The sequence below is a fragment of the Propithecus coquereli genome, unplaced genomic scaffold (genome assembly GCF_000956105.1).
Source record: "Propithecus coquereli isolate 6110/MARCELLA unplaced genomic scaffold, Pcoq_1.0 Scaffold54, whole genome shotgun sequence".
Lineage (NCBI taxonomy): Eukaryota > Metazoa > Chordata > Mammalia > Primates > Indriidae > Propithecus > Propithecus coquereli.
Genome location: NW_012151285.1, coordinates 5,847,754 through 5,873,425, shown reverse-complemented (window position 1 = coordinate 5,873,425; position 25,672 = coordinate 5,847,754). Strand labels below are relative to the sequence as shown.

The window sequence follows — 25,672 nt, the reverse complement described above, 5'->3', positions numbered from 1 at the left end:
GGGCAGTGGCATGATCATAGCTCACTGAAACCTCAAACTCCTGGGCTCCAGTGATCCTCCTGCTTCAGCCTCCTGAGGAGCTGGGATTACAGATGTGCATTACCACACTCGACTAATTTTTCTATTTTTTGTAGAGACAGGGTCTTGCTATGTTGCTCAGGCTGGTCTTGAACTTCTGACCTCAAGTGATCCTCCTGCCTTGGCTTCCCAAAATGTTAGGATTACAGGCATGAGCCATCGTGCCCAGCCTATTTATTTTATTTCTAAAAATAAAATATTAATCTTGATTTAGATTTAACATGAAAGTACTCATAGACTTTTCATATATAAGTTAAATTTTTATAATCTTTCATATAGAAAGTGTTTGTTTTGATAGGGAAGTAAAGAAAAAATTCTTCTTAAATTCAGATTTAAATGAAGAGAATAAATCCACAAGACCTGAGGTTATGGCTACACCAGGAAAATCTCCCTCAACTGGCAGGGGGAGGACTAAGTAATTAGAGCCAGTGACTTTACATGGTGTGTTCTCTTTGTATTATTCAGATAATGAAGAATAACACTGCTAACCCCAGCTAGTACCACCACCACCACCACCACTACTACTACTACTGCACACACACACATACACACACACACACGCACACACACATACACACACACACAGTTGCCTCGTCTTCACATTACCCCTGTGGTCAGGTTTATGGTGAAAAGGAATGAAAATTAAGCTTAATTATGTTAAGCATTTATTGTTATTACTGGTTATTTCCTAGGTGCTGGGCTTTAGGTTAAGTAATTGACATACGCATTGCTTTATCAATAGCATGTTTCTGAGATAGGTAATACCTGCCCATTTTGCAGAGGAGAAAACTGACTCTCAGAGAGATTACACCGATTGTTCATATTCACTGATTAAAAAGTGGTCAACCCGAGGCTGAAATGCAAGTCTGCGTCTTACTGAATGTTGCACCCGCCTGCTGTGTATTTAGTAGTAGGAGCCTTCGCAGGCAGTCACTTCCCAGGAAAGTGCAGAAGGCACTGCCCAAACTCACTTGCTTTGTAAGTGTCACTTTGTCCCTGGTGCCCTGCAGGACAGCCTCCAGGACACCAGTACTCAGAGGACATACTGCAGACAGGAGACCAGCTATATAATTTGCAGGGCATGGTGCAAAATGAGCACATGGGGCTCCTCTTTCAAAAATTATGAAGAAATTCAAGACACTACAGTAGAGCATTAAACCAAGTGTGGGGCCTGTCTGGACCAAGGGTTCTGTGTGACCACACAGGTTGCATGCCCATGAAGGCAGCTCTGACTGCAGGAAGTACAGACAGATTCAGTGGATCGTGGGCAGCGATGCCTTTTGTGTTCTGGGTGGGGAATGGGGTGGGTTTGGGAATGTCCTCTGAGCATGGCTTCCCTCTCTCTCTTGAGGTCTTCTCCCCTAGGTGGAAACCTAAACTAAACTAAACTTCTCCCCCATGTGGAAACCTAAACCTAAACTTCTTTCTAGCAAGGATTTAGGGTTTCCCAGAATAGACCCAGTTATGTCTATGATGGTGAGCACAGTGGGAGAGGGAGATAATTGATTCCAAAGTCCAGTCAAGATGTTATTATTTAGAACAGTGGTCTCAAATGCTCGTCTGTTGACCTGGTCTAGCTTTGTTGAAGTTTTTTTACCTCTCTGATATAAAAATGAAAGAAATACAGACATGGGAGTGAGGTTTTTTGCGTGCGTGTTTGTTTTTGTCTATAAAGCTAAATTTATCCAATGTAACAACCACTCCTTTATTCTAAGATTATGTTTGTCTTATGATTTTGGTGTTAAAATATTCTCTCTGTCATAATGAGATACTAATGATACACCGTAGTTTTTTTGTTTTTTTTTTTGAGAGAGAAGGATGTTATTTGTTTGAGGTCTTATAACTAATAAATATCTGGATCAAAGGACTAGTTGAATCACCTAGTAGTTGTTTTTGAATCATCTTCACTAGCTAAACAAAAAGACACTCTAAGGCATGATCCCCTATATTTTGGGGGGAATTTTACTGGTTCATGAAACACAAATCTGGGAACCATGGACCAGAAGGTGAAGAGAAGCAGAGTGATATGGTGGGGAGAGCCCCGGGCTGGGGGCCACACCTTAGTTTTACATGGCCACTAATTGTGAAGTCTTGGGCAGCTCCTGCCCCTTCTTGGGGACCTCATCCTTAGCTCCACTCTGAGAGGACTGGACCAGATGACTGCTTAAGCCTCTTTCAGTGCTCGTATTCTCTGATAACTCTGATTGCATAGCTCTAACTGCTAAATCACAGTGAGGATTTGGATTACAGACCCAATGTGTCCCATTTATCTAGTTCATCAATTCAGGTTAAAACACAGAGAAGAAAGTTTAAGGGAATCTGCAAACAAAATAATCACGAAAACAACCCAACAGCTGCTCAGTAAGTGCTGCGATGAGCCCATTGTAAAATGCATCATGGTATGTCGTAATGCTTGGGATACCAACAAGAAAGTTCTATCTTAAGGACCATTGGCTTAGTCACATTGTGTTTGTCAAACAGGCAGTGAACATCTGTTTATTTTAAAAAAATTCCTCTTTAATTCTTTCCTTTGTATTTCAACCTTTAAAAAATTCCTTAGGATATGTTTTGCTTGGTCCATTAAGCCCACAGTGCCATATTGAAGAGGAAGCTTTTAAATTACTTCGGAATGCATTAAAAGATATGATAAAGTGATTTGCCAATTTAGCATAGAGTTTCAGTCTCTGCCTTGTACATGATAGGCATTCCATAAATATTTGATAAATAAGTTTTAATAAAAATGTACTTGTGTTATGATTTTGTCCCATTATAAATATATCTAGCAATTGTTCTCCCTTCTTTTTTTTTAAAAAAAGGTAAACTTGCTGGGGGGCCTCTTGCACAGCTACTGTACAGTCTACTTGGTGCTTCTGGAATTGTCCAAATAAACTTAACTGCTCTCAGGAACTCTGATCCAGTATCACTGTCAAAATGTTTTACAACGATTCGGCCAAATGTTTGTGGAACAGCTGTGCTACTAGTCTGCCTGAGTCATTTTCCTTCTTTCCTTTTGGCCCAATCCTGTGATTCATCATCCTGCTTTTAGAATATTTGCCTATTTTTAACACCAGTCAAAGAAGGCAGCCACTGTTTGAAAGTAAACACACCACACATCAACTCGGGGCAGCTTTGTAAGCAGCCTCGCAAGCCCTGAAATTTCTGGCTGGTTGGGATGCCAGCGAAACCAGATGGCAGCAAGCAGTGAAATACAGGCCTGGCTCACAGACTCGGTAGTCTCCGTACATCTGTCTTCGGTTTTCTTGTTTCCGCTGCTATTTCCTGCTTGGCCTAATCCAGCGTGATCCGTTCTTTAACAAAAAAGTCTTACTTTTTTATTTTGCTCTCTAAAACATCCACTGTATGTTGGTATCTATGTTAATCAATTAGACTTTTCTTTCAACTCAAGGAGTCCAATCTTAAGCCTTTCTTTCTCTGGAAAATTATGAGTATGGTCACGTATATGGGACGCGGCATGGTGTGACTATTAAATGATGTAGATTTCCACAATAGGCCTCATTAATTCTGGGTCATATCAGTTATTTGCTGTTTACATTACCATACTAAAGTATATGAATAATTTTATTTTTCTTTTTTATAATTAAGCAGGAAGGAGTATGACTTCACAGGGGCAAGGTAGATTAAGTCTCAGGAAGCCTTGGGTTCCATTCCTGGCTGTCTCCTAGAATTCTAGAATGTCCTATCTGCTCTCATCCTTTACAGAAGTGGTTCCTCTTTCCAGCAGGTGCCTGCTCGCCTGTAATTATTAGTGTTGGGAGGTCAAACTATATGTGCTTCTATTTACCTGTGCCAAGTCATTCTGGCTTTGCACCCAATGAGCTAAAATAATCATGATGTCTAGATTATTGAAATTGTACGTAAGTAAATTTAAGTGCACTGTAAACAAAAATCAGTTTTACAAAGTATAGGTTTTATAATGAAGGCTACTTCTAAGGGGTCAATAGTCACAAGTTCATATTTCTACCTGTTGGCCAATTCTTTGCAAATGTTGGGGTAGATTTAAAAAACCACAGTAATTGGCAGAATTTGTCACTTCTAGTCTGAGTGGGAAGGGGGCATTCAAAGGGCCTAGGAGGAGCGATTGGGTCTTATTTCCGCTGAAGACTGTCCTCCAGCCTGCAGCAAAGTTCTTGGGAAATTTCTCAGTTTCTACTTTCTCTAGGAAGCTAAAGTTAAGTAGTGTCAGTGAACTCATGGGCATCTATTGTCTGGTACTGGTGCAAGTACAATACGGATTCAAATTTGGTGATGTATTGTCATTGTTTTAAGGCATTTTTAAATGGGAGTATTATTATGCTTTATTGACTAAAATATGCCAGAGGCTATTATCTGACATGACTCTCGAGGGGTTTGGCAGAGGTTAATACCACCCTTGTTTGAATTATCTTTCTGGTGATTGTCTTCAGTGCCTTCAAAGAAACGTAATTCTATAGTTGCTAGGGCCTTCTCATGTACCACATCTTATTCTAAACTGTGCTGTCAGAGAGTTGGGAGAGGATGCTTGTTTCTGCATTGTGTATGGCCTGTATCACTTCCTTTAGTTCAGAAGAATATCGGTTTTTATCAATAAATTTGATTGTCATTGTGAGAACATAAAACCATTATCTTTCCTGGCTTTATTATAATTTAAAATAGTTTCGGTTTTTTAAATTATTCTTTTAGTTTGTGTTTTGTCTACGTCCTGTATACGTACTCGTGTATGTACCGGGGGGACCGCAGAGCCAGAGTCTGCCTGGAGATACAGAGGTTCTGCTCACAAAGGGTCTGTCCTCTAGCATCAGGGCTGGGTCAGCAGTATATTGTTGAAGGGATTTGGGGATGACTCGGATATTTTAGGCCACATTTCTGTCAGGTTTCCTTGAATGCTTCTGAGAACTGCACCTTTTGATCCAGCAACAGCGGCCCTATGGCCAGTCAGTCACCCTCAGCACTTCTCAGGAGGCTTTTCAAGGCTCTCTGGGTTCTGGCTGTCCTGTAACAAAGCTGTGAATTCTGTCTCAGGTGAAGAGCGTTGCCTGGTGCATTAGGGAGAAGTGCCCTCTTTGGGTTGCTGCCTGTTACCCACTGTAACCCAGAATGAGTTTCTGCTTAACTAACTGTGAGTGGTGGTTTGTGGTAAGTGCAGAGGGCAAAACCATCAAAACATGCGACACTTGGAGTCATTCAGGGGAGAATGAGTGCTTCTGTTTTTCACTAACTTGTTCCTCTTTCCCCTTGATGTTCTTCTGGCTACCTCATTAGCACCTTGTTAAGCATTTTCCTGCATATCATATTTTTTGGTTTGGGCCAATGCAGAAGTAGTGAAAGACAAGCAGTCCTTCTTAATTGGAAAGCTCCCAGACCGGACATTTGAGGATTCTGATATATTTTTTTTTAGTTTTATTTCGGAATATTATGAGGGTACAAACATTTTGGTTACATTTTATGTCTTTGCTGCACCCAAGTGAGGATTAGAGGCATGCCCTTCCCCTCTACAATGCTTACTGCGTCCATCAGTTGTGAGATTCTGGTATTTGTTTACAAAATTTTGGTCAGGCCAGTGAAGCTCTCCATGCTTCTGTGTGTACAGAAAATGAACAAAATTATCTGATATGTTCTCTCTGTCCCCAATTGAAGTGATGAAAATACCTGAAGCAGCATATACTGATGGTTTCACTATGTGAGCTTAAGGATGCTTCCAGCAGGGTAACTCTCATGAGAGAAATGACTCTGTAGTGAAGAATCATTCTATTTTCATGTTTTAGATGATACACCTCCTGAAGACTCCATTCCTTTGGTCTTTCCAGAATTAGACCAGCAACTGCAGGTAAGGATTTTTCTCAAGTCTCTCTTATTTCCTCCTTAGTGTCACAAAGTACAGTGAGCTGGGGAGCGTCCTGAGAGACAGTGACTTGGACACAGAGTGGGGGGGCTTTTAAATCATCAAGGCTCACACATCTCTAGAGCTCCAAAGTCAGGCAGAAGCCCTCATGGAGTGCCCCTGTCTGGGTATCTGGCTATGGCACTGGGACATCAAGTGCTTACAGCTGATAAACTAGCTCCTGTTTTTAAGGAGTCCCAGAGCCTGGGAAAAGGATTCGTCTCTGCTTTCCTTTGCTGTCGATGTCCCTGGGCCATTGCAATTCTGGCTCTGTTTGGGGTTCATGATTTAGCAATAAACTCTGCGGAGCAAATTTGTCATGTTTGCCAAGACTTTGAAATAATCTTCCTTTCTCTACCCCCTGCCCCTTCCCCAGTTCTGCCAACTTTTAATGGAGTATAATTATTTTAAGTTAAACCTTCTGAAAACTGTCTGGTTTGAACCCTGAGAAAAATATTTGGGGTACATAGTTATTAGATGATCTATCAAAAGATATCCTGTTTAACACATCAGAATTCTGTGAAAGGAACTAATTTATGACATTTTAATTTTCTTTAGGTGGCATATGGTGATTCCAGGCAAAGATGGCTTTAGGAGGAGGTTCTGTCTAAAATACCTGGATATTGGCCATGGGTCAGCCATTCCCTTGAGTACTGAACTTTGCAGTCACGTTTAGACAAGTCTAATTGGGGTCTTGGACCTTGTACATAATGTTTTGCTTGGCTGCCTCCTCTAACCCCTGCTAAACAGTGATTTTGAGAGCCTATAAGAGGGATTTTCAACCTCCAGTTCCCAACAGGCCCTGACATTCCATGTTGTCTTATAACAAGAGCTTTTCCCATTTGTGAGTATGTGTGATGTCCTAAAGTCATTTGAGTTTGGGACCCCTGTTCCTGGACAGCCCTCGACAGAGGTGGGAGGAACCAAGAATGAGCCCTTGCGCAACCCAAGATGGTGTTCCTTTTCGTTTACTTCAGTTCTTTATCTCAGTACCCAGTGCACTGAGTTAAAAACCTGGAAGCAACTAGGTCAGGTTGGAGGAGCTGGTGCTCTATTATTGGGGTGGTCTCTAAAAATCCAGGGCAACTCAAGTGTGACCTGGCCTTTTGGAAGAGCCCTCATTCTCACCTCTGCAGATGTGCTAGGCATTGTCACGGCTCTCCAACAGAAAGCCCACTCAACAGAGCAGCATCAGTCATGTAGGTATCACTGAAGACTGTGTAGAAGGTGGGGGCGGTTATACTCGTCACCACCTGGCTGTCAAAGATAGCTCTGTCACCCCCTAAAATTTCTTCTCCAGCTCTCAGAGATCTTATCTCCCTCTTTTCCTGTCCCTCAGGCAGGGTCTTCAACTCAGCTTTCCAACTCCCCCTTCCCTGCCCCCACCAGCATCTCTTCTTCTCAGCAGAGAGAACTATTCAGCCCTCTCTCTGCATTTCCTTCCGGCCTGCTCACACTGCATGTGAGGGGCCTTGCTTAGCTTCTGTCCACACAGAGGGGCTGTCTATGTGTTGCAGGTGGTGTAGTTGGGATTGTGAAATAATATCTATTTTTCCCCTAGTCACAGTTTTTTTCTTCCTTTATTTTACTGTCACCTCCAAGCTCTTTAATTATCATGAAAATTAGATGAAAATAGGGAGTAAGCATGTTTTGAAAATAAAGCAGTGAAAGCATATTCAGGTTCTTGTTCCCGCCTTGAATTATGGATCGTTCATTCTACTTTTTTGTATTGGAAAAAATATTTTTCTCCTTTGGGAACTTTAATGGTCTTCCCTGGCTTGTGGATCATCTTCTGCAGGATTGACAGCACCTGTGGCAATTATCCAGATAATTTTTCTGCTGAAGCATTGCTAGGTCCATTTGAATTTTATAGCTTTAATTCCATTTGACATACATTAGAAATTGCCTATTTAATTATTTCACTCCAGTGAGACCATTTTATCCTCATTGATCTTTAATGAGTTAGGCAGTTGAGAGGATGGTTTTTGGCTCAGGGGTTTTGATTTTTTTTTCTTCCCCTTTTAACATATGGTATTACTTTACCTCTTCATGAACAGAGAGAATGTTACCAGCATTATAACTAAAAGCATGTAAGTGTTTGTTTATTGAGTGAAGAATACGAGTGAGTTTGTTCCAAACATTTACCAGTCGTGAAGACATTTGGTTAGGTTTGTCTCTGCGAGAGCTGTTATTCAGTTCTCCAGGGCATGAGTGACTAAAAAGAAAGATGGTGAGAGTTGGGAGAAGGAAGCTGACATAGAAAATGACATCTGAAAGCAGATTCTTGTATCTGTGCTTAGCCTGAGCACATACATTTAAGACATTCTGCAGCAGGAAGTCTCCGCATTGAAAGCAATGAAAATGCTTTATGCACAAAAGGAACAACCCAATACGTGAAGCGGGCCATCTTTGTAGCCAGTCTCATGTACATTCATCACATGGTAATGGCTCTTGGAATTTTATCGACCATCATAAGCCACTATGGAAGCGTAAAAGTTGGGTTACAAAGGCACATGAAGTGCCTCCTGGTTGCCACAATTTGCTTGAGAATGAATTGGCCCTTGATTACCTCTACCGGGGGCTTGTAAGTGTACATAGTGAAAAATAAATGTTGCCAGGTGATTATTGCCAGCCCTACTCTCTGCAAATCCTCAGGTTTAAATCCCACCAACTCACACTGAGTACCCACTAGGCAAGGAGTGTTTTGTTACATATGATCTCATTTGATTCTTGCAATAATTATGCAAGCCAACTATTATGTCTCCACTTTGTACATAAGAAACTTGAGGTCAAATTTTGGTCTAAATAAATCTGCTATTCCCTTCTTTCTCTTACACTGCAGAATGTATAGGCTGCTTAAGTTGCTTTGATAGGTGGATATTTGTTTGTTTCTAGTTTGCAAGGTTGCTATAATATAGTTGTAGAACAATCTTATAAAATCTGTTCTGACTTTCTGATATCCATTACACATTCTTTGGTAGTTTATAAAACCTGGCTATAAAATACCTGTTTGGTAGACACTCTATTACCAAATTTGACCCCCAAGATTTTTCTGTTGCTTTGCCAAGAACGTGGACATGTTTGAGCATGTAATTCGTGGTGCTTCTATTTTCACATAAGCCAAAAAAAGCCTTGTGCAAGAATAGCAGTGACAAACATTTCCCTTGATGTCTCTATTAATGCAAAATGTTGGGCAAGACCTCAGGGTAAGGTAGGTGTGAAAATGAACATCTCTTTATGATGTTCATTTGTGGGCCTCGGAGCTCCACCCAGGGGCAGGTGGAAGGTTAATTCTATTTTGTGCAGATTCCTTTCTTGGGACTAGGTTTCTAAATTCCCCATGCCCATCTGGGGCAGTGTTTTGGTAGTGCTAGTTTAGATCACAGTCCAAAGAGAGGAGTTCCAATTCTATGTCCACTTCTAAGAACTAATGAAAAATCATTACTTTTCTTTAGGTCTCAGTTTCCTTTTATCTGAAAAAGAAGTAATGATTGACCTCTTTCTCTCTGTGTTCTGAAAGATCAATGGAATCCTGTTACGGTCCCAGGATTTGGGTCAAGACCAAGCCTCTCTTACAGCTTAAGCATGTTGTTATGTTTTGGGAACCGTGGTTTGGCTTATACATGATTCAAAGCTATGCTACAATGTGGTCTTAACTGCACTAGGATGAGAAATATGTTTTTATAATCAGGTAGAGGACATGATAACAAGTAGCTTGCAATAGACATCCTAATGGGAGTTACAATGATTGGAGCATGGGCATTAGCATTAGCTTTGCCTGGATTTGCATCTCAGCTAGTTTTGTGATTCAGGAGTGTTATTTACTCTCTCTAAACCTCACTTTTCCAAACCTCAAAGTGGAGATAATATCAGTCTCACATTGTGTTAGAATTTAATATGGTAATGAGCAGATCCAGCACAGTTACTTGGCAAAATGATTGCTCAATTAATGTAAATTTCCTTTCCTGGTAAAATTATTTGTTGAGCGATATATTTGAGAACAAGTAATTTATCTTTATTTGTGTAACATGAAATGAAAGAAGCATTTCCTTGGATTTTTGAGTTAAGGATAGAGGTTTTGATGCCCTCTTCTTTTCACTAAGCCAAGGTGTTTGGAAAACAACATGACTTTTTTTTGTTTTTTTTTTTTTCCCAAACTGAGCAATAGCTTCGATCCCTCCTAAAGTCCTCCCATCTAATCTGAGATGACAGTGACAGGTGTTTCTGTGGTACACACTGAACTTGCCTTTTCTCAGACAGAGTCTGATAAGTCCAGAAACTGATGTCACCTCCACAAATAAACAATTCCGTAGCTTCAGTTGTTTATCATAATATCTTGTTATCCGAGCAGTCTCTCCAGAAATGTCTTTTAAGTTTTGTATCAGTATATTGCTTGATATCTGGGAAATGAAAATGGTAGAAAATGAAATCTTAGCATTCCAGGATTCTGCTACATTGGTCTTTAACACCCATCTAGAAATGTGATAAGAACAAAATAGTCTCATAGAAAGTACTGAAAATGGCTGACATTTTCTCTCATACACATGTTGAAAAGTATCTTATACTGTAGTTCTTTGGATGCTGTGACCACACAGAAAACATATATAGAGATACTTTGAAGCTTTACAGTAGTACACTTTAATTTTTTTTTTTTTTTTGAGAAGCTCAAGGTTATTAGGATATGGCTTGTTAGAAAAACTTGGCACACTCTTGAGTTCTCGCTTCCTTTTATATTGCTTACGTCAATAGAAATGACTTAAATATATTTTACTCCAGTGTTATATGATGTATAAGTTGTGTAGTATAATCAATAGTCCATACTTGGACCATAATATAGATGCTATAGAAATACCAGTTCTTAAAAATATTTTTAAAATATTTAAAATTCTGAGATAGAGGAGTTCTTAAATATCAAAATTAGCCCGGACTATGTTTTTTCTCTCAGTTTTGGCAAAAGATTTTAACAAGCAAAAATTAAAATGCTTGTTAATTTCAAGACATTAAATTGCAACATAAATTTAAATGACACTCCCATCCTCCCCCAAAATAGGTAACACTGAGAATCAAGGAATAAATACAAGTCTGCTCAGCGACTGTAGAATGTTTAGCTTCCTAAATATAGTTTCTGTGTGGGAAGCTGGGATAGGAAAATTAAATTCTTACATTTCTGAAGTGGATGGGGCCAGTAGTATTCGAAGAAGCCAAGTAGAAAACGGAAACGCTTAAGCTGGCTTTGCCCCTTGCGGAGGGATGCTTGGCCACGTCCTTTCCCACGGGGCCTTTTCCAGAGAACGGAATCCACTTCGGGAGGAGCTTGCTATGAACCGAAGGCTCCGGCAGAGAGCAGAGATGGTACGGTGTGGCTCAAGCCGGCATTCTTGGAACGAGACCCTGCGGTTTCTCTCTTACTTCATCTTGTTAAATCGGTCCTGATGATTGGGGTGGATACCAGAGATAGCAGCTCTCTTGCACTGCCATGCAATTTAAAGCCCTTCCAAGCTCCATCCTCAGGCAGCAGGGGGAGGAGGCGGAGATGGAGGAAAGAGGGTGAGGAGGAAGTGTCCCCTCCTGGTCTCTGATCTCATCCCAGCCCCAATGTGTGTCTTGGAAGAATGTGTTTTAAAGTTGGCTTGAGGTGCTGTTAGGAGAATGTCTTAATTTAGCCTCCTTAGAACGGCTGTGTCGTATAGTTGACCAGATACAGATAGCATTGAGTGCGTCTGGAAGGCTGTGTGATCACACAGAATTTGTGCTCTGGTACATTAAGAATACCTTTCATTTTTTTAAACTCAACTATCTTTGGATTCCTTTTCTTTGGAATGCAGTATTTCACTCTTTAAGTAAGAATGTGGGATAAATGTATCCAAAGTGAGGGAGGATCTAGCGTAATTACGGAGACAATAACAAGAGGGTTTTCTCTTCCTGATGTGAAAAGAAATTAATCATCAACACAAAGAATTTATTTATTGCTCATCCGTTCCCAGCATGGGATTGTAACTACAAAAACCTCTTTGAGAAGAATAGTCAAAATCAAGCAATGAGAATTGAACTACTTGTAGTGGCAATGAGAAGTGCTACTTTTATGCCAAGAAGTTAATAGATGTTTTTCATCTGGTTACCACAGGCATTCTTTTAAGTTATTTTTCAGTTCTTAATTTGAATGTGTGTTATTTAAACCCATGTATAGCTGATTAATTCATGATTGAATGAATTAGTGTGTTTTAGATGTCACATTACTTAAGACTACTGGTAGCTCCATTTTTAAACTGGCAACAGGATTCTTTTGCTTGAATTTTAGGAATCTGTTTCCTCAGACAGAAGCTTTTATTCAGTGAACACTGCTGGTCATATATTGTCTCTTATTTTGAGGGATTATAAGAGGATAAGAGAGAATCTCCCTCAGCAAGGATCTGATGATGCTACACATGTACACAAATTCTATCATAAAGCAATGAAAGTATTCTTTGTCATACAAAATGACACATCTCATTTTTCCATAATTCCACTTTTTATATTCGGCATAAAATCTAAATTTCTTAACACTTTTATTCATCAGAATTCTTGTTGGGCTGAGAACCATATGGATTTAAACAAATTATTTGATCAGTTTCCGGGGCTGCGGTAAATGTCCAATGATGTCAACAGTCTTCTAAGGACAGTGGGTAGGCTGACTAGAAGGCACCTTGATTTGTCCAGCGATGTTTGGGGTTAGCAGTAGTTGGCTCAGAATTATAAAGGGGTAAGACATTTGAAGTTCCTCAAAGAGAACTTTGGGAAAGAGAGAAAGGTTAGGTACACATGGAGTGAGCCTCTGATAGGGAACTCTGGTAGCATTGCTTAGAAGATGGGCTGGAGTGGCAGAAAAGTCTAATGAGCTAATTTTTTTTGCATTAACTTTTTTTTTTTATATTGTGGCAAAAATGCATAAGATAAAATTTCCCATCTTAACAATTTCTAAGTATACATTTCAGTAATACAAATATATTCGCATTGTTGTGCAACCACTCTCCAGAACTTTTTCATCTTGCAAAACAGAAGCTCTATACCCATTAAACAACAACCGCCCCCAAGTCGCCCCTTCCTCCAGCCTCTGGCAATTAATGAGGTAATTTTACGATGTTATGGTGAGTCGTGCAATATAACCTCCCTCCTTGCTTAAAAAAAGGGAAATCTATATTGCTCATTAATGTTTCATGCAAATTTGGAGAACTTGAAGTGATGCTGAGTTATATGTCAGGTTGGGGTGAAGACAGAGCTTTCAGGATCTAGAGGCTGAAATGACACCTGAAATCTTTGTACTCCGTGAAACACTGTACACTAAGTATTTTTGACTTATTCTTTTTTAATTGGCACTTTTTTATCATGGGGAATCTTGGCAATATTATGTATAGCTAGCATGTTCCTCCTGCTAAGAGCATATGAGGACACTGAATATATCCTGAAGTACATACTGCCTACCCCCACATATCCTTAGCAGCATGATCACCCTACCTGTATATAATAATATCCTCAAATTCCCACAATTAAGAAGTGCCAATAAAAAAAGAACAAATGAAAAAATTTCCCACTTAATAAAAAGCATTGTAGGGTGGCAAGATAAGGGGGAAAAGAGGCCTCTCTCTTCTTAAGAAAATTATACACGCAATTTTTCTATTTTCCATTTTAATTCTAGCAGCAAAGGACATTTCCCCCTGTACATGGTTGTTCTAATCGGTATTCTCCGAAGCATGCAAATCCTTCTTAAGCAGAGTTCTGAAATCTTTTGGCTATCACATAGCCAAAAGCATAGCCTATGCTGAATTTGTGGCTCAGGTACCTACAGGTGACAAGTTCTGTACTGAACTCTTGTTCAAATGGAGAACAGCCTGTGTGGTGTTCACAAGGACAGGATATGATGCGTAAAGTCTTAGAGCCTTCCAGGAAGCAAATCCTTTAACAGGGCGCAGATGATTTAACAGCTTGGCTACGGTGCCTAGGATAAATTGCTTTCATTCCCCTTACTGTTATACCTGGTCATTTGCCAGTGTAACAGGTGAAATCTGATGAGCGAGTGACGATTTCTGGGACACAGACTGGAAGAGCCAGGAATTCTAAATTCCTTTGGCAACAGTTTTATCGCATGGGGCGAATTACATTACAGTACCACCGTGCACGGTTTTTCAATTTAATTCCACATAGAAAGGGATAATGGTTCCAAAAGGCTAAGTTTATGCTCTGAGTGTGTTCGTGGGGCAGCAGGGAAAGATGCTACATAATAGGATTATTATTAGATTTTTCATGAATTAGGACACAACAGATGTTCCACAGGAAGGTAAATTTAATTCAAATCTATTTAGAATTTTATTTCCTTTAGAACATCTCAGAGGCCTCATAATAAATAAAGAAGGGTCATCTTGTCTATTAATCAGACAATAAACTTTATTGAATTTTTATTACATGCTGGGTGGGATCACTAAATGTGACACCCACAGAAATTTGTGTCCTTGAAGAATATAATGAGAGGAGGAAAAAATAGTCAGAAACTCATTAGTTTTAAATTTCCAAATATAAAATTAGTGAGAATATAACCTGATCAAATATGTAGTTTATATATATATATAATATATATATATACAGACTATTGTGAAGAAAGGATTAGACTGAAAAGCCTATTGAACAATGAGCTGATATTTCTCAGATTTTATATACATTTTTTTCTATAAATAATTGAAAAGAGTGATTAAGATATCTTTAAAGACTATTAACTTGTGTTCCTAAAAGTAGTATTTTTAATCACGTGTTGCTAAACTAGACAGAATAATAAACTCAGGGAAAACTATTACTTTAAAAATAATTCCTAGAAGTAGGATTTTCACCATGTTGTGGTCGAAAGGTTTGCATGCTGGCTTTGTTTCTCTCATGGGTGGGAGAAAAGGACAGATGTGAACTCATGCTCTCTTTGGCCTCACATGTTACAAGCATTGTTTTATTTTGGGTCAGACCCTTCAGACGGGTTTGTTAATCCTTGCAAGCATTATTTCTGGCTCAGTATCTTTCTTTAGGTTGGATGTATTTCTCAGAAGAAAGCCTTTCTTCTCCACTCTACAAAATAAGATCATGCCTCTGAGCTACAGGAACAGAAAGCAAGGGGTAATTCAAACAGACAGCTGAAATATTTCCCCACCGCTGCCCTTCTCTAAAGCGGAGTTTAATATATCTGGGGAGAATTGCAGAGTCCTTAGGAGACTTATTTTCACTCCAGTGCGTGCCAGGTAACTGACATGTAATGGGTTTCAGCGATCTGGCTCAGGCCTGAGATGCCCATGAATGATAATGGGAGATGAACGTGGGGAATATCCACCCACCTCTCTATTTCCAGTCAAATGGAATCAGCAGAATTCTGTTGATCATGGATTGACAAAGCTGTTCTCATGTAAAAAATATCCCTCTAAAGAACATCAACAGAGCAAAATGTTTGATGATTTATTCTGATGCAAAAAAAATGGACTGATTTCTTCTCGTTGTTGTTTACGAAGCCTCTGCCACCTTGTCATGACTCCGCGGAATCCATGCAGGTGTTCAAACAGCACTGCCAAATAGCAGAAGAATATCATGAGGTCAAGAAAGAAATCGCCCTGCTGGAGGAAAGGAAGTAAGTACTTTCCCCCTGAGTACTCTCACCTCTGAGCACCGGCCACTGGGCAAAAGACAAGGGTGGTGGGCAGCGGGTAGGCTGAGCTCGGGGATGGGAGGGAGAGGAGGGGATTATATAGAAATGGTCCAAATGGTGCTGCTGAAGATGAAGTGCTTTGCTGCTTTACGGAATACTGAAAGGAACAGCAGGAGTGCTTCCTACTAAAAATTTTTTTAATAAGAGACTTTAGTCCAGGAAATTAAAAGTGCCAAAATACCACCCAGAGCCACACTGTGTTCTCTGCACATGTGCCCATAGGCCCCAGAGCACTTTGACTTGGGGAGAATTTTAATTAATGCTTACATGATGGAGTTCCTACATCAAGTGAGAAAGCCACTGCGATAGCTCTTTGGAATAATGTAAATGTATTAGTTGACTAACTGCATTTTATAGTCTGAGTAAGTTTTTCTCTTGATAGATTCTATTACCATTATAGTTCTGCTGTAGGGAATTATACGGTTCTATTAATTAAAGCACTCTAATTTTACTCACTCATAACTTTTTGTTTCAGAATCCTTCCTTCTAATTGCACTTGATTCTTCTGCTGATGTCTACCCCAGTGCCATCATTTTTATATAACTTTCTTCTATTCTTTTATAACTTTCTAAGCATCAGATAAGACACCTTTCCTTCATACTACTGGCCAGTTGGTACTTACACATTTACTAGGGAGACCTTTTCATTACTATTTGCATCTCCTACGAAGTGGTAAGTGCCATAAAAGCACAGATAGTCAGGTGTTGCTCAACATTAGATTCATGGAGCCTGGTATGATACGTGGCAGCTAGAGGCAGAATAAATTTTTCTGTTTTTGAGACAGGGTCTCACTCTGTTGCCCAGGCTAGAGTTCAGTGGCATCATCATAGCTCACAACAACCTCAAACTCCTGGACTCAAGCGATCCTCCTGCACCAGCCTCCCAAGTAGCTAGGACTACAGATGCACACCACCGCATCCAGCTAATTTTTTCCATTTTTTGTAGAGATGGAATCTTGCTCTTGCTCGGGCGAGTCTCTAACTCTTGACCTAGAGCAATCCTCCCACATTGGCCTCCCAAAGTGCTAGGATTACAGGCATGAGCCACTGCGCTCAGCCTGAATAAGTTATTGTTGAATGCATGAAACATAACCTAAACATTCTTTAACTTTCTATTTCTTCTCCCTTTTCTTTTATTGTAGTGACACATGATATATATTTATTACTTATTTTTTAAATGAAAGCAAGTGAAATATATTTTGTCTTAAGAAGTTTATGAAATTCTTAAAACTCTTTTGAGACTCCCAGGGTAGTGGTTGGATAGTATAACATGGTTGTGGCCAATATAGATTTTGGGGCCACCCTTCTGTAAGCTCTCAGCATACTACAAACACTTTTTTACTTACTTGCTTTGCCATGCTTCAAACATAAAATTGTACCAGACTTTTGGTTATAGGGGATTAAAAGATGCTTACTAGGATATCAGAAACACAACTCTTTCCTCATATATCTGAGAGGTTTTTTTGGTCTAAGAATTTTGATAAGTTGCTTGGAATACTCAGAATATATGTTTATACAAAGTCTGGGTCCTAAAAAAATTTCATAGAGGAGTTGAAGAAGATTAATAACATGACCAACATTGAAGTCAAAGGAGGGTTTGTATGATCGGTATCCTGTGAATGTATCTTCCTGTGTGTGTGTGTCTATGTATGTGAAGCACAATGATGTGATAGAAAAATCCCCAGTAATTATGTCTCTATTTCTAAACTCTTCAGATTGAAAGTACTGGAGGACTTTGTTATCTAAATTAACTTCATATGTGGCTTTTTTTTTTTTTGGCAACACAAGACTTACGCACTAAATTATATGTTCTATAAATTTATATTTTTGTATGTTGCATTTAAAAAATATGAAATGATAATGACATGAGAGTGACTCATAGCTGGTCTTTGAAACATATTCTTGCTACTTGCTTTGAGAGCAATGATAACTTTGGGTACCACAGTTACTGGCCTCTGAGTGGAGGTTTTCTTCAGGTTCTTGTTATTTATCAGGAAAAGAATTTCAGGATGTACCACATAAGCCAAGCAAGCTTTTATTGAAAGCAAAAGTACACTCTCAGAGAAGAGAATGAGCAGGCTCAAAAGAGAGCAGCTGCACTGGAAGGTAGTGGCTTTAGATCTTTTGTAGTTCTAGTAATTGATGGGAGGAATATTCAGGGCAAGTGGTTGGCTTTTAGTAAGAATTCGGGTATTAATTTATAGAATTAGGTTCTCTCCCATTTTGTATTTCATATGTCTGTCTCAGAACTGTTATGGTGATTTCAAGGGCAGAGAAATTTTAAAGCCACAATGTAAATGATATTGTAATTAGCCAAAGTTCATGTAAGGTGACAGAGATGACTGACAAGCCAGTTGAAGCTTGTTCTTGCCTGTGGTTTCCATCCCCTTTTGTTTAAGGCTGTTTACTTTAACATCTGCACTGATCTTTAAGCCCCTGCATCCAGTCTCAGCCCTGTCTACTATGCTAACATTTCCCCACTTAAGAGCTTTGAGCCCTTGTAATCTTATAAAGGAGGCTAAGATCCATCTTCTGAAACTGCTTCCTGCTGCTAAGGAGCATTGACCTGCCTGTGGGTACCAGAGTCTCTTACATCTTATTCTCTATCTATTAATGGGACTGGTGTCAGGGTATGGGCTGTAAGGCACCTTACTATGGTGGGAGGGACCTTTAGGGCCCTCAGTGTGGTCAGATGGCTGCCAGTATAAGGAATAAGCTGCCCAATCAGGGGAACTTTGATAGTCTCTTTCATCATCTCTCTGAAGAGGGATGGGGTGGAGCCCTTGGACTGTCATGACAACTCAAAAGGCAAAAGATTTAAAAAGTTTAATAATGCAAGGAGAGAAAGGGAGAGTAAGAATCATGATAATGATGGGGACTATACAGGGTCCTAGTCAGGACCACAGCATTTGTCTAAAAGTAGGCTACTGGGAGGATAGTTTGTTCCATATGTCAGAAGCTGTGTCTGACTTTCCCTTTTGATTGTACTTGGGCAGCCATTTAGCTGCCTTATAAACTTCCTGTAAATTTGTAGGGACGTGGCCAGTGGTATTAATCCAAGTGCAACAGGAGGAATTTAATACAGTGTAGACCCCTCCTTCGGTGTCCAGTACATAATCTAATCCTCTGTGGTTTTCTAAAACTAAATCTGAAAGTGAATTGAGGGAGATTGTCAGCTGGTTTATTGGATTTCAACGATTGTAAATGGTGGTTTCTAAGGTGGAGGTGATGTTGCCAAGGATGATCTCAGGGTAGATAAAAACCACCCCAAGGAGCAAGTAGATGGATTATGCCTACTACTCCAGCCATTGTTAGGCCAATGGCACTCTTAGTCCAGGTGGTATTTGGTCTAGAATAAACTTGGATTTTGTTTCCTCTTGGGTATCCTAGCGTGTGTTCTCTGGTATGCCAAATATTTTCTAGGCATGAGTAGGCAAGGCCTTTCCCCATGCTAAGTCATAGGGGATGCCCACAGATGAATGTCATACTTCTAGGGGCACATTGCCAAACTGGCTGGCTCTTCTTAAGTGTATGTATTAGTTGGGCCTATCAAGGATGTGAATTATTGGCATTAGAGGGAAATGTGAGATTACCACTTATAAGATGATTTTAGTCTCCTTGATTCCAATAATCTGGCTTGAACAAAACTTCAGCCACGTTAGGCCAGCTTAGGGTGGGAATGTGACCAATGTAAGGCTGGCAATTAAGGGAAGTAGTATTATATAGTTGGCACCAGACTAAGGCATTTTGACTATAATTGTAATGGCAAGAGGAATTTCCATTGTGCAAGGTCGTGTGGCCTTTTCCAAGAGCAGGACCTTTGATAGCCATTCTTTTGACCTAAAGGGTGTTTTAGTACAGGGTTTACATCACTTGGGTTAGGGGTTAGGGGTTCTACAGTCCAGGGTAAGAACATGGTAGGTCTTGGTTATAGGAAGTATAAAGGAAGGCCAACTGGGATTGGATATGCTAGGAGTAAGGAGTACTTCAATGGGAGTGACGGTGGGGTCCCACCCCATAGATTATAGGGAGAAATTAGCACTTTCTCCCAAGCCAGTGGGCCAGGAGGCAAAGTATGTGGGTTTTGTTGATAGACTCAGCAGTTGGTAAGGTTGGCCCCAGAGGATACTGCTTGGGAAGTTTGAATATATATATTTCATTCCCATTTTCCTTGGGTTAAACTCCAGTGGGAATCTAGCCATAAAAAAAAGAGCATATTTGGATTTGGTTATTTAAAGGGAGGGAAGGGTTAAAAGTAATGGGACCATTAGAATTTACCAACAACAAGAATTATTATAGGTGGGTGGGAAAATGCAAGTAAACAAATAAGATATGTAAAGGGACAAAAGTAAAGCTAACCGACAAACAGCTTGACACATCAAACAACAGAAAAAGCAAATCTACTTTATCTGAACCATGGAATGGTGGTTGTCTTTTAAAAAATGTTTGTACCCCCATAATATCCTGAAATAAATAAATTAAAAAAAAAGATATTTGAGGTCCTCATTGAATTTGCAGGAATAGGAACCTTAATCAGCATCTGGGATGTCTTCTTCCTGCAAAGACTGAGGAACAGGCTTGACTCTAGACAAGTGTACCCAACATTGTATTACCTCCAACTTAACTGCCTTGGGGGTATTCATTAAAACTTGAAGGGGCCTTTCCATTTTGTGGACAACTGGTTTGTCAGAGACCTCTCCTTCCAGGATTTTAGTAGATCTCGGTCTCCTGGGGCAGCAGGGGTGGGGTGCTTTATAGAATCAGCTTGAAGCGAATGGCGATTTCCATATTCCTGGAGGGCCTGTTGCACTTGGCACACATTAGTTATGTAAGAGGTTATGGAGTTACAATCAGGATCTATTCATAAGTCAGATGTTATGAATGGCCTTCCACATAGCATTTCAAAAGGGCTAAGTTTTTAAAGGTTCTTTGGGTGCTGTTCGAATGTAGAGTAAGGCAGTGGGTAGTAAGTGGAACCAAGACTCAGAGGTTTCCTGGCATAACTTGCCTAGAATTCTTTCTAAGGTCTGGTTGGCCCGTTCTACTTTTCAAGAAGATTGGGATCTCCAGGAGGAGTGAAGCCTGTATGTGATTCCTAGAGAGGAGGCCAGTTGTTGAGTAATTTTGCTAGTAAAGGAAGATCCATTATCATTCTGAAGTGATTTAGGCAAACCAAGGCTAAGAATAATTTCTTGTAGTGGAAAATTAGAAACTTCAGTGGCCTTTTCAGATCTGGTAGGAAAGGCTTCTACCTACCCAGTGAAGGTATCCATAAAAACTAGCAGGTTTTGATGTCCCTGACACTGAGGTACCTGGGCGAAAGCAATTTGCCAGTCCCCTCCTGGGTAGGTTCCCCAATGTTGGACTGGTTCCAACAAAGGAGGTCGTTTTATATCTCTGACAGGGTTATTTAGGGCACAGAGTAAGCAAGCCTTAGTTATGTTTTTAATGGTGGTAGTAATTTTGTCACCTATAAATAGACGTCAGGTCATAGAGATCATAGCATTTCTCCGCGTGTGAGTGGACTCATGCTGGGCCTTGAGAATAGCCCATTGTTGGCTCCTGGGGAGTAGAATTTTTCCTTCCAGAGAGATCCACCATCCTTCTGTTGCTAATTGGAACCCTTTGACTTAGCTTCCTCATTTTCAGAGGGAATATGTGAGGGAGATCTTGAGAGGGTGACAGTTTGGGGTCCTAATACACATTGTCTGGGCATCTCTAGGAGAGTCACCCATTTGGCTGTCTGCTCTGCTATTCTGTTGCCCTTAACTTGGGTGGATTTCCCCTTTTGATGGCCTCTATAGTGTACTACAGCTACTTTGGCTGGTTCCAGGACAGCCTGTAATAATTGAAGGATTTCAAAATGATATTTAATGGGGGGATTGTTTTTTGTTAGTAATTCCCATTCTTTCCGAGTAGCAGCATGGGCACTAAGTATGAGGAAGGTGTATTTGGAGTCTGTATAAATGTAATTCTCTTTTTCCTTCCTAACTCTAAGGCTTTTACAAGAACAATCAGCTCGGCCTTTTGGGCAGAAGTGTTGGGGGGGTAGAGGTCCCATTTCCATAACACCATTAAAGCTGACTATAGTATATCCTGCCTTCCAGATGCCATTCAGCATGAAGCTACTGCCATCTGTATGCTATTTTTCATCCGAGTCATCCAAGGGGATATCTTTTAAGTTCATTCTGCTAGAATATACTTGTTCTATAGTCTCTGTACAGGAATATGTTAAGTTGGTGAGGGGCCCCTTGGGCATCAGGGTGGCTGGATTTAAAGTTTGGCACACCTTGAGACTGATTTCTGGGTAGTCCAGCAGGAGGGCCTGGTATTTGGTAAGGCATCCTCCTGCCAATGGCGACCTTTTGTTTCTAAGACCCCTTGCACCTAGTGGTGAGTTCTGACCTCTAATGACAATCCCAAGGTCAACTTAATGCCCTCTTTGACCAATAGAGTCATGGCTGCTACTGCTTTCAAGAATCCAAGCCATCCCATGGCCACTGAGTCCAACTGCTTAGAGAAATAGGCTGTGGGTTGCAGGTCCTGCTCCAGAGGTTAGATGAGCACACTCAGAGTGATCCCTGTCTCTCTATAGTAAAGAGAATGAAAAGCTTATTCAGGTCAGAAATTCTCAAGAGGCAGATGTCAGAGACCTTTTAATGTCTTGGAAGGCCTTTTGTTGTCCTGGCCCCCAATTTAAGGGCTCAGCGTCAGGTCCTTTTAAAGCTTTATATAGGGGTTTTGCCATGACACTGAATCTGGGAATCTAAATTCTGCAAAATCCAGCCATTCCCCCAAATGTCCTAAGTTGTTTTCAGGTTTGTGGAGGGCCAAATTGTGAATTGCCTCTTTTCTTTTTGTGGACAGGGAATGTTGTCTTTGGGTTAAAATGTATCCCAAGTACTCAACCTGTTATAAGGGTATTTGGGCTTTTGCTTTGGAGACCCTATATCCTCTGTTGCCCAAAAAGTTAAGAACCTGGACAGTATTGTCATTAGATGATTCCTTGGTGAGGCTGCAGATAAGAATATAATCTACATATTGAAGAATAGCCCCTTGTAGCAGGGACAACTCGCATAATTCCTTAGCCAGGGCATTTCCAAAAAGGTGAGGATTATCTCTAAACCCCTGGGGGAGAACTGTCTGGGTATATGTATCAGTGCAGTCAAAAGAAAACAAAAATTGGGAGCCAGGGGGTAGAGTGATGCAAAAGGGGCATCTTTCAGGTCCAGAATGGTAAACCAAGTAGATTCTCCTGGAACTTGAATTAAAATAGAATATGGATTTGGAACTATGGGATGGATGAGCACAACAGCCTCATTAATGATCCTTATGTCTCGGACTAGGTGGTACTCCCCATTAGGTTTTAAGACAGATAAGATGGGCGTATTGCAGGGGGACTGGCTCAAACCATATACCTGCTCCAACTGTCAGTGACCAGCTCTTTTTGTGAGCAAAGGAATTTCACTGGAATGATTCTTCTGGCATGTTTTGTAGGCTAGTGTTGCCAATAGTTACCCGTTTAAATTTATGTCCTTTCTGGCTATGTATGGGCCTATAGGCATGAACACCTTTTAACATCTTTTTGTTTCCTAATCACCTGGCATAGGTGTTGGGAATAGGGTCAAATAAGAGTGAGGGTGATTTAGGGTGGCTGATTGCAGGTTTTAGTAATATCCTCTGTGCACATATGTTTTGCTTGTAACTTGTATGGTCTATATTTAAAATATGGAGCCAATATCAGCAATAAATGTCTGCTAAGATAAATTGTTAAATTGAGACGTATGGTTACATCTTATATTTATACATAAATGAACTTTTTTTTCTGGGATTGCTAGTGATCACTGTTTTCATTAAGACTTTATTGAAGCAGAAATTCATTTTGCAACAGATTTTTTCCTAAACAGTCTTTGTTTTCAAGCAAGATAAATTGGGCCAAATGGATTTGACCCAGGTAATTAACTCTCCATTTTTTGATGATTCTGGTGAGAATTTCTTCCCCATCATTTCATAAAGTGTAGCTGATTATGTTGCCTCTGGTGGTTGGCTGGCATTAGCTAGATGCAAAGAGAGATGCTAACTAAGGCATTTTTAAAGAGAGTTTTTTTTGGGAGTGGGGGAGAGTCATTCAGGCGCAGATTAAGGATTGAACTCTAAACTGAACTTCTCTCTCTTCTCCAGAGGAGGTCTCCCTGGATCAAGTTTGGGAGAATTTGCAAAGGAGCAATGAGAAGAGTTGATATAACTACTATTTTAAGTCATGTCTATTGGATGGGTAAAGAGAGTCAAACATTTTCTAGGATTATAAACTCAGCATGGGATAAATCCAATTTAAAGAATCACTTCTGGCTTACGACCTATGATGCAGGAGAAGCTTGTTCTGATTTTTATTAAAATGTTGTTCTTACTGTAAAAAAAAAAAAGGCTATGATAGGGAACTTTATTGAAAGCTTTAAAAAATTACCAAGAATTCTGACATCTCTAAAGAATCCCTGCTATCATTTTGCCTATTTATTTCTAGACCTTTTGCATCTGAATTTTTTTTTCTTTTGAGACAGAGTCTCACTCTGTCACCCTGGGTAGAGTACAGTGGTGTCATCATAGTTCACTGCAACCTCAACCTCCTGGGCTCAAGCGATCCTTTTGTCTCAGCCTCCCAAGTAGCTGGGAATACAGGCACATGCCACCATGCCTGGCTAATTTTTCTATTTTTAGTAGAGATGGGGTCTCACTCTTTCTCAGGCTGGTCTTGAACTCCTGAGTTTAAGCAATCCTCCTGCCTCAGCCTCCTGGAGTGCCAGAATTACCGGAGTGAGCCACTATGCCTGGCCCAATATTTTTATATAATTGCATATATAGTAACAGAATGTTTAGCATGCTTTTTCCCATAAATATTGTAACAGCATTTTGACACAATACATATAGCTTTTTGTGTATGTAATAGAAACTTACTGAAGTGAGATATAGATAATTTATGGCTTTTGAAATCTACCACCACGTTGTTTGACAGAAATTTTTTTAAATGTGTAAGATTAAACTATGATCAACTGTAAAGTTTGCTTTGTTCTAGATAGAGTATTTTCTCTTGTCCAATGGCTAAACCACTTGTCTATTCTATGTATGAAACAATGTGGGGGATGCTTTGGTGTTTAGAAGACTGACTTAGAATGTCAGAAAAAGAGACTCTTAGGAAAGTCAGGTTGAAGAATATTATATACTCTTTAAAAAGTTTTATTTTGTTTTTAATTGACATATAATACTTGTACCTATTCACAGGGTACAGTGTGATGTTTTGATACATATACACATTATGTAATGATCAAATCAGGGTAATTAGCATATCCATCACCTCAAACCCTGTCCTTTCTCTGTGGTGAGAACATTCAAAATCCTCTCTTCTAGCTATTTTGAAATATACTACACCTTATTGGTAGCTATCATCACCTTACTGTGCAATAGAACAGTAGAAGTTATCCCTCCTATTAACTGTAACTTTATACCTATTGCCCAGCCTCTCTCTATATCCTCCTTCTCCCTCATCCATACCTTCCTTGACCTTTGGTAATTACTATTCTCCTCTGTCCTTCTATGAGATCAACTTTTTTAGATTCTACATCTAAGTGAGATTGTATGGTATTTGTCTTTCTGTGCCTGGCTATTTCACTTAACATAATGTCCTCTAGGTTCTTCTATGTCATCACAAATAACAGGATTTCATTCCTTCCTATGGCTGAAAAGCATTCCATCGTGTATATACACAACATTTTTTTATCCATTCACCCATTGATGGACACTCAGGTTGATCCCATATCTTGGTTATTAAAATGCAGTGGTTAGGCCAGGTGCAGTGGCTCACGCCTGTAATCCTAGCACTCTGGGAGGCCGAGGCAGGCGGATCGTTTGAGCTCAGGAGCTCGAGACCAGCCTGAGCAAGAAGCGAGACCCCGTCTCTACTAAAAATAGAAAGAAATTAGATGGACAACTAAAAATATATAGAAAAAATTAGCC

The 25,672-nt window shown here is 40.0% G+C and overlaps 1 protein-coding gene across 3 annotated transcripts in view; it reads left to right on the top strand.

The window, feature by feature from the left end:
• Positions 1 to 25,672, top strand: part of MAP3K7CL (MAP3K7 C-terminal like) — a 52,814-nt gene that overhangs the window by 14,537 nt on the left and 12,605 nt on the right. For 2 of the 3 annotated variants that reach the window (XM_012657356.1, XM_012657355.1), the window contains exons 3-4: positions 5,841 to 5,902; positions 15,472 to 15,587. In XM_012657356.1, coding sequence (XP_012512810.1) covers positions 5,841 to 5,902; positions 15,472 to 15,587 — 178 coding nt within the window. Of the gene's footprint in view, positions 1 to 3,159; positions 3,309 to 5,840; positions 5,903 to 15,471; positions 15,588 to 25,672 lie in introns of those variants that run through there. The other variant, XM_012657357.1, reaches the window with a different exon arrangement.